The 9944-nt window shown below is 41.3% G+C and overlaps 1 protein-coding gene across 3 annotated transcripts in view; it reads right to left on the reverse strand.

Moving 5' to 3' along the window:
• Positions 1-1551: 1551 nt before the first annotated feature.
• PHACTR3 (phosphatase and actin regulator 3) overlaps positions 1552-9944 on the reverse strand; it is a 100896-nt gene continuing 92503 nt past the window's right edge. For all 3 annotated transcript variants that reach the window (XM_066561484.1, XM_066561485.1, XM_066561486.1), the window contains exons 9-13: positions 9936-9944; positions 5960-6021; positions 4979-5119; positions 3668-3744; positions 1552-2145 (exon numbers count right to left, since the gene is read on the reverse strand). The exon at positions 9936-9944 is cut by the window's right edge and continues 47 nt beyond it. In XM_066561484.1, the coding sequence (XP_066417581.1) occupies positions 2130-2145; positions 3668-3744; positions 4979-5119; positions 5960-6021; positions 9936-9944 (305 nt within the window). In that variant the 3' untranslated portion in view covers positions 1552-2129. The remainder of the gene's footprint in view (positions 2146-3667; positions 3745-4978; positions 5120-5959; positions 6022-9935) is intronic.

Consider the following 9944-nt stretch of genomic DNA (forward strand, 5'->3'; position numbering starts at 1 on the left):
GAATCCATGGCCCAGGGATGTCCAGACACCTCCCCAGCCCCCAGAGCAGGCAGTGCTGAGGGCCAGGGCTCAGGGGCTCTGGAAGTGTCACAGCTTGTGCCTCCCCAGGAGCAGAGCAGAGGCCAGGCTGGCTGAGGAAGGATCAGAGCATGGACAGGATGGAGCCACTCAGAGCTACCCCAGGCTTCAGGTGCAGCAGTGACTCAGCTCAGGGGCAGTGTTTGGCATTTCAAACCTGCTCTAAGTTAGCCTTACTATAATTGTATTATGTTTTTCAACATAATTGTAATGTGTTTTGTATCATATTTACTGGCAGTGGAAGTGTGCATCCCTGCTAAAGAGGACATACAGTACATGGGTTATTAGCCAAGTTTAGTTTGTAGTTAACAGTGGCTCATCTCAAACTGAAAATGCTTCTTCTGCTGAAGAAACCTTGCTCTCCTTTCTCTTTAGCCTTTGTATATTGCACCTGGACTATCATTGTATTGCTGTTAAGAATTACTCCTGTATTATTAATAAAAAATGATAGATACATGTATGTTAAAAGGCTAGTTATGATGTTACATATTTCTGTGAAAAGCCAGCAAGTTAAAAAATCACAATAAAGAGGAAAAAACACATCTTTGGGTCAAGTGATGGGGTCATTCAGCTGATAGTCAATGAGACAAACATTAAAATGTTGACACCACCTCTCCCAGGAGTCCTGAGTTCCTTCCCCCCTTGCACTGCCACAGACTGTGTTGCACTGGGTGTCCTTACCTCCCATTGCTGCCTGGCAGTTCCTCCAGGAGCAGCTCCAGTTCCTGTGGTTCCATCCCCACTGGGACAGAGCTGTCCCTGTGTGGGGGCTCTTCCCCACCTCTCAGCAATTCACTAGTAGTCTATACAAGCACTTTGACAGACTGCATTTTATTATTTTCACACTTCATGGAGATCATCTCAATGAAGCTACAGGACCAATAATGCCTTTTTCAAGCGTTTAACATTGAATGACTCCCCAGAATGGCAGCACTTCAGTCTTGCAGAGAAATGTTGATCTTGTGAGTGGATTCACCATTTTTTCTGTCTCACCACATGTGATTCCCAGCTATTAATGTGTTCTTTTTCTCACAATTATTTTTTAGTAGCATGGAGTAAATCCTCAGGTGCTTCTCCATGTCAGGAAATATTAAAATGCCTGGCTTTACATTTTTCTCAACCAGTTCTATTTGCTTTGTTATTAGCATTTAGTAACTTTTTACTTCTTACTGTCAAGAAAGCATTAAAACCATTTGTTTGCTAAACATCAAAGTACATTGTTACATTTCTGCCTCTGGTTGTCCAGTTTAGGAATTTGGAATAACAGTGAACCAAATTGTCATTTTTAGAGGGTCACAGCCTCAATTGGTGCAGAGTGACAATCAGCTTATGCTATTCCACCAGGTGGAAAACCTTAGCTGAGATCATCCTTTTGCAGACCCTGTGTTGATGAAGAAGTCAAATGGTTTGGTGCATAATAATTATAATCTCTTCCCAACTATCCCTGGGAAAAAAAGAGCTTTAGGAAACATGTTCATTTCCTGCAATAAGTAGTCATTTAATTAAAGAACAAAAGTAACAGGAATCAAAAATGCTTGCAGCTGTGATTCTGTTAGACAGTATATAAAAAAGAATGAAATTATAATACATTAAATTAGTTTTTAGAACATGAACTTAGGTGTTTTACAAACTAATTGTGGTAAGTTCAAAATGTCTTGTCAACGTAATACTGGATGACAGAGTGTCATGTCCATTTATGTCAGAGGCCTTGGAATGGTAAAGCCTGTACATGCACAACATCTCCTTTTCCAAGGCAGCCTGCAAACAGTTCCACTCAGGTGGGAAAGGAGAGGAGGAGGCTCTTCCAAGCAGCTTCACTTCAGTCTTTTTCAGCAGCTTGTCCCACTCCACAGGCCAGACCCTCCTGCCTCCAGAGCTCGGGGCTGGCGTCCTGTCCCCAAGGGCTGCAGAGGCTTCACTGCAGAGTCCTTCTGTCACAGCAACGTCCAGGGAGCCTGCACTGAACCTCAGGGAAAGGCTTCAGGGTTCCCTGATGTGTGTTCAGCAGCAATATCAAAAAGTAAAGACAGATTCTTCTCAGAAGAAAATTTCTATGGCCTGTGAAATCTAGGAGGAAAGAGACATTTTTCAAAACTCTTTGCAATATAATTCAATTATTTTTGATTCAATTATTTTATGTTAGATTAACAAAATTTTTAAAAGCCCACAGAGAGATTCATTCTGTTTAAAGGTACAGTGACAGTGCTGAAGAATATTAGCAATTCTTAATTTTCCCCAGCACATTGCCAGCCCTGTGCCACAACTGTGGTGCAGGTACAGTCCTCAGGGCCAGTGTACCTCGTTTACATTTCTTTGGGAATGCAATTGCAAATCCAGGTATGGAGTTGATGTGGGGTTTTTTTGTCTAGTAAAAGAAGCCACAGTTTGTCATTGGTAACAATATTCTTCACTGTGCAGTGATCTTTTTTAAGAGTTAAGCAATGTTGAAATTCTTTATGAAGTATGAGGAGATACTGTTGGTGAAATGTTTGATAGTCTTAGATTCTGGAATAAATATTCTTCTTGCTCTGTAGCCTTGTTCTTTTGGCTGAGATCCATAATTAAAGCCCCAATCATATGCAATGCCCTAGCACTAATTGTAAATTGGAAGCCTGTTTACTCCTAATATCCTGAACAAATTTCAGAATCTCTCATTATCATCTAGTGAGACTCCCCAGGTAGCTCCAATTAGGAAATGTGTAGCTCACTGCCAGACTGAAGCTGCAGCCATCCCTTTTCCCTTCCCACGTTCATTCCATCAGTGCAGGGAAGCTGCTTTGCCCTTAATGATGCCCTTTTGCAAGTACCAGTGGCTGTGGAATCAGCCTCTCATATTGGTCCTCCTCGTGAAGAAGGGAAATGAATGTTTTGGTCTGTGTTTGAACACAGTCCCTGGCAGCAGTACTGGCACATGGAGCAGGCACGGCCCTGCCCAGGTTCCCAGAGGAATCTCCAGTCACATGCAGAGTGACAACAGCCCAGCCCTGTTCTCTCTCCCGACCTCCTCCTGACAGGGAGTGTCATTAAGTGTCATTAAGTTACCTGGGGCTCCTTCCAATAGCAACTGCACTGACAGGGAGTGCTGAAATCCCCAGGCTGAATGCTTTAGAACAAATCCAATTAGAACAAAGGCATTACCCCTGGGCACTGGCCTTTTATGGTCAGTGCAGTTCTGTATTTCTGAGCAGGGAATTTTCAGTGTTTGTGATAAGGCTGCAGGCTTGAGTACATTAAATTCAGAGATCTTTAAACAGTTTATTATGTTGTTCTATTTTTAAAAATCATATTGTTTTCTGTGTTATATACTTTAATTTTTTTGTCCTATCTTTGAATCTTTGGTGCAAGGAATGCCAGCTGAGGGATGCTCTGGAGAATGTCTGCAGGTTTCTTGGTATGTGCTAATAAAATCCCCCAAAAAATCAGAAAATTTGGTTCTCTTCAGGAAGAGAAATGCTCCAATTTTCTTTTAATATTAACCTCCCTTTGCATATTCTGTGCATCCAGCACATAAGAATGCAATCCACAGGTTCAGGAGTCAAGGAGTCAGAGCTTTTAGCAGGCAGCAGAGATAAACAGCTGGAAAACTGACCTTGTCAAATGTTTGCTCGATGCATGAACCTCCATTTCATTACTTTTGTATTCGTTCAGCTCCTTCCGAATTGCTGCCTAGGAATTGAAAAGAGAAAAACATGAACAAATAATGTTGTGTTTGTGAGCAAAATCCCAGACCTGCAGAGCAGAGCAGTGTTCTGGGGTAGATAAACCAAGTACTGGGTAGAGCAGAGCACTCTTGTGCTGGTAGAGGTGCTGAATATTTGGGTTGTATGGATTGGTGACACAATACTTCTCATTTGTTATTGATTTCTGACAGGGTCACTGCTGTCTAGAAGCAATTCTGACAGAATAACACCTCAGAGCTGGTTGTCTCACATTTAATAAGATTCCAGTTAAAATTTATTAAAGATTAGGAGAAGCTGCCAAGAAATTGATCCATTTTTCAGTCACAAGTGCAGAGGTGCAGCTCTGACCCTGACTTCCTGAGGTGTGCCACCAGTATGAGCAGAACTGTCACTTTCTTTAAGCTGCCTTGTTAATTGAAACATGAACATTGACACAGTAAAACCAGGAAAAGTCTAATTGTAGTAAAGGTATATACAAGGAAAATATGAAATTCTTATTCTGTTGATTGCTATGGAATAGCTTCTTCACCATTTCAGAGAGCTTGGGAGAGCAGCTGCAGGAGTAGAAGTGCTCTGTTCCTTTTCTATGAGTTCTCTAATCCCATTTGTCCCTTACTGGGGAGACACTGGGATGGAAACCAAAGTGTTTGAGGTCTCAGCACAAAGCCATGTTAACAGTCCTGTGTTTGCCATTTTCCAGTAATGGTCTCAGAATCCTGCTCCTTCTGCTTCCTGGAGCCCTGAAACTTCCCAATGCTCTGGCTGGAATCATGGTGAACTATTCTTACTACTCAAGCACCTAAATGTGACACTTAAATTGGGCTGTGAATCAGCTCCGTGGCAGGTATGTGATGGGGCAGAATGAGAGTTCATGCTCAGGAGAATGTGAGTCCAGTGACTCCTTGAGCATTCATAGGAAAAAGGAGAGGAAATTTTTGCATGTGTGGGACAAAACTTCCAGTCTGAGAATAAGGGTTAATACTCTCTTGGCTGGAAATGGTTTTGATTTGGAACCTAAATACTGTATCCACCTCTTTGGGTGGGTAGGTGGAAGCCTTTTGAGTACTAAATAGGCTTTTTTATGACATTTGTATGATTTCAACATAAAAAATCATGGAAAATTTTACAGAGCTGAAATGTTGCAGAGGTTCAAGTCTGTTGGGAACGTCATGTATCATTACAAAGCAAGGAGAAACCAGAACTTTGTTGTTTGTCAGTACCTTGTCTGCTGCTGACAGTCGTGTCCATGGTTTATCTGCTCTCCTGTCGTAGTCCTGTGCTTTTGCCACTTCCACATAATCACTGAATCGAATCAGGATCTTTCTGTCTCTCAGTTCATCAACTGTAGGTCTCTGGTTAAGCTGTATTCAGAATTTTGTGAAATAAAACCAGGGTTAATAACAAATGAGTCAGTGAAAAATGCAATATTTGCTTCTTTTCATCTTGGCTCAGTGTGCATCTACAAATATGGAAAACCACCCAACCCTTGGAAACTCCAGGGAAATATTTCACCACTTGGAGAACTGCTAGGAGAGTAATAATGGTTTAAATGGAGCTACAGCACCGTGCCTTTATCATGGACAAAAGAAGAAAATATCTTAACCCAGATATTGATAAAATATATTTTCAAAATGTAAAGGAATCATGAAGGATTTTTTAATGATCTCTGGATAATTCTGGATGCTGGAGGATGGTCTACTACAGGCAGAGGCAGATTGTCTGTGTGAGATTCTCAGCACTAGACTCTGTAAGAATTTCAGTCAAGCCTGAACAAGTTATCAGCATATTGGTCTGTAATTCCATTAGGGATTTCCAAGAACAGAACAACAAGATTTCGTTCTTACGCCGAGAATATTTTAAATGCAAAAAGAAATGTACTATGGGAGCAGACATGGTGTTCAGCAAGGAGTCAGCTCTGCTACAAAGAATGAAAAAGTCCTTTACCAGCAATGGAGCTGACAAATATGCCATGATATCCATTTTCTGAGTAAATTTATATGTAAATATTCTACTCAATTTCATCTAGCTGAGATAAGGTAGGTATGTCTATAATTGATATTACCAGACACTGCTACCAGACACTGCTGAGGAGGATGCATATTAAGGGAGGTTCTGTGTAATAACAACCTCTATGGCTGGGTGATATTATAATAATTTTGCTAAATTTCTAAAAGCTAATAGCAAGTATTGCAAGATTTTACCTTTCTTGTCAGTCTCTGCTTGATTTCCCTCCTCTCCTCCTGTTCCGTTTGATCATTTCGTTCTGCAGAGAATATAAAAAAAAAGATGACTTTCCTCATGAGGAAGTTTGGTGTTCTCCCAGGTTCCAGGCAATAGTGAGCACAGCCCAACAAGCAGCTGGCAGTTGTGTGTTTTGGTAATTCAGTGCATCTCTGGTGTGAGCTGGAGCACGGAGTCACCTCTCTGTGAGGACACTGTGCTGGTGCCAGTGTCAGCTCTGAACTCCACGGGGATTTAATGGAACAGCCACACCAACACTCCACTCGGATCAGCTTCAGAAGGAAAACCAACACACTCCATAGCTGATCCATCTTCCTTTTTTACTCTCCATACTGCTGGAGCCATTCAGGCTGTCAGATGCTCAGGAGTCACTGCAGCAGCTCCAGGGAGAGCCCGTTCTGCCCTCAGCCCTGCTCCCTCAGGCTGCATCACTCCTGGCACTGGCTGGCACCTTGGCTTTCCCTGACATGAGACCCCTTCCTCCTGCCAGGGTTCCTGTGCAGAGCTCTGAGCTCGGCCCCTGTCTTTGTGTGTTGTGCCTATTAACATTCCAGCCGTGAGAACTCCTACACGCTGGCTCTAAAAATAGCCTGGAGTGCTGTAACAGTGAGAAATAGATCCCCTGCCTTAGGAAAGGAGTTAATGGCGTTTCTATTCCCAGTACTAGCTGTTACTAAATTAAGGCGTGAGCCCGTGACCTGAACAAAGCTGCAGAGCCAGAGAAAAAGGTTTAACCATTCAGGGATTCTCTGGGTACTACTCTGAGGTTTATTATACCTCTTGCATTAGATATTTCCAGTGTTAAAGCACACACGTGATTTCTACTATGCCTCCAAAACCCACTAGCACTGCAGATGGATTTCCAAGATATTTTTAACAATGAAGCATTTTTCTCCCTGATTTTTGTGCTCATTAGATGACACTGAGATGCAATCAAATCTATTTAAAATAACATAGAAGTGCACAGCTCCACCTGGCTAGGCTACAAATGTAAATCAAATGAATTTAAAATGCTGTAATGTGCTGCATTATAGTTCAGTGGCAAGGCACAAAATGTAAAGAGAACAGGTCAGCTAAAATTAGTGCTGTGTCAGGGATGAGCAGCTATTTCAGTCTGCAATGTGTAAAAGAGAACAGGCTTTCAAAAGTAGAGGGTATTCTTAGATATAGAGACACCTGCAAGAAGCTATTCATTCAGCTTTAGTTCACCCATTTTACAGTAGATATTCCTATTTCGTATTTTTTTTAAATTAAAAAGAGATAATTTTCTGTGGTGTAGTGCCTTTTAAAGATATGATGTGATATGCAGTGAAAGAACTGCCCAGAGAAGCTGTGGCTGCTCCATCCCTGGAAGCCTTAGAGGGAAATTGGTCCAGTGGAAAGGGTTCCTGTCCATGGCAGAGGCTGGAATAAGAGGATTTTTAGGGTCCCTTCCAACCCAAACATTTCTGTGATTCTGTGATTCTAATTCCCAAAGAAAAGCCAAAAATACACCTTTCCAATCAAAAAATACTTTTCCAAATATAAACGTGTAGTAACTTATTTCTATTCACTTGGGTTCAGTGCTTATTTCCAGCTTCAAGAAATAAAAGAAATAGTTCTTTTACAAAAAAAAAAGAAAAAAACAAACCTGAGATTTTATATGAAATGCTGGCAAGGGGATTCTAAGACTCAGGCATTATTACTCAGCCAGCCCAGAGAGGCTTTTCCCATCACCATCCTTCTGCCCACACAGCTCCATTCATTGCTGAGGGCTGGTTCTGTAAATCTCAGCAGAGATCTGCCAGTGCTGAGGGGGCCTGTGCAGAGCTGGAGCTCATTCTGAGCTCTGTGTGACACCAAAGCATCTCCTTGGGACTGCACAGTGGGGTTCAAGAGATGCCTTCTTGGCCTGAGTTGGGCTTTCTGTTCAGCAAGGACACATCTGACACCTGGCCTGTGATTTTAGTTCATTTGCTTTTCATGCTTGGTGGGAAGCCAGTAGAGTTTCCATGGTTAAAGGACTTGGAAAATCAACAAAATTGTAAGAAAGTGCTGGCTTTAAGTTCGCTTTTTAGGTATTACTTTTATCTCAGAAACAACTCCCTGAAGGAGATAAGAAATCACTGTTTGAAATCTTGCTGAGATTTGCTTTAAAGTGACAGTAGTTGTACTTTGCAATATGCTTCTCTTTCTTTACCAGAGCTGTACAAATGTGAATTCTGAGTCCATGAAAGAACTTCTGTCAGCAGTACCAATTATGAACATCAAAGATGGTGGGAAATGCACAAAATTGCACAAACCCTTATTACACCTGGAGGAGGTCGTGGGGATTTCACTGAAGGGCTTTTATACTGCTACAGCTGTACAGGATACTCAGCTTTTATTATAATGGCAGAGGTAAATAAAATGGAAGTGGTTCTGATCCCAGCTGAACCTGTATAAAGCCTGAGCAACTCAACAGAAGTCAATAAATTTGCTCCATGCTGGGAGCTCTTTAAATGAGATACAAATCTAGACCAGTATGTTTAGCTGGTATTCAGGAAGTATCTTTAATTCTGCTTTATCTCCTTTCTGCTTTATCTCTCTCTAAGCTCATTATATGAATGTATTCAAACTTTTTTATTATTAAAACTGGTCAGTTTAACCCAGATTAAGGATGTAACCAGCACACTTCAAAAAAGTAAACATAAAGGAACAGATTTTTTCAGTGGAGATCAGCTTTTCCTTAGCCAAGGAAAAAAACCAAAGAAACAGATTTTCAGAGATTTTAGTTACCGACTCTTGAAAATCTGTCTCCACATAATTCAGGATCTTGGGTTACTGCATTTTCCTGCCTCTCTGGTAGATGACAGGTGAAGTTTGGCCAAGTTCACCCACTCATGTTGCAAAGAGGGTTTCTTTTCCTCCTCAAGCTGTGCACATGCAAAATAGAGTTCATTTTACTGTGTGTGATCTGTGCATTGGAACTGTACAGAAAACACTGCTAAATACAGGCTGCCTGTGGAACCCCTTTGTGTGAAAACTGAATGAAATCCCAAATAACTTCAATGGCAAGAGCCTAAGGTTTTTCCCTGGAAATCACTAAGAAAGTTTTTGAGATACACAATTTTAGGTTACGCATTGCTGATGACTTTTTTCCTAGTGAATTACAATCTCATGATTAAATACAAATCAAACAGTGTAGGCAGCACTGCTTGTATGACAGATTTCTGTGGCTTTATGCTTTATGTTTGTTTAATGAGAACCTATAGTTCACATCACTCTGGGTTTTGTCTCTCAGCATTAAAGAGACTAAACAGCAGATGGATTTCCCCTTTTGAGATCCATAGTGGAGACAATTTCAAAGCTCTCACCTTCCCCTAATTCAGCAGTTTTAAGGGAAGGGGTTATGCTCATCACTTGTTTGATCCCTTGGAAACACTTAGGAAAAGAATTGCAAGTTTTGCCTGAATTTGAGAGATGCTGAGAACACTCCCCTGTGGCAGCACCTGTCCCAGGCCTGGGACTGTCCCTCTAATAATTCAGGTATCTCTGGTATCTGATCTTTGACTTGGCAGATCTCCAGTGACATGAGCAAACAGAGTGGACAGAATCACATCTCTGCAAGGATGCTTCCCCCAGCCACTCTATTGCCAGTGCTATTCAGTGTTTGTCCTGAAAATCCATGTCTTGAAAAATGTCACTCCAAGTCTCATGGCACTGTGACACTCAGATCGTATTCCCCTCTCAGACACCAGTAACAGTGGAATCAGAATGAAAATTATTTGAAAGCCTGAACCTGAACGGTTCTTTCTGTCCTCAAATTGCAAGTCTTTGTGAAAAATTAAAACTTTTAGGCACAGAAAATTATCCCAGTGAATTAATTTATCTATTTCAAAATAATATGTTCTGGAAATACAATCACTAATTTCAACAGACATACATAAAATACTTTAGAAAAAAAAAAGTACTCACGTTTCAGTA

The sequence above is a fragment of the Molothrus aeneus genome, chromosome 17 (genome assembly GCF_037042795.1).
Source record: "Molothrus aeneus isolate 106 chromosome 17, BPBGC_Maene_1.0, whole genome shotgun sequence".
NCBI lineage: Eukaryota > Metazoa > Chordata > Aves > Passeriformes > Icteridae > Molothrus > Molothrus aeneus.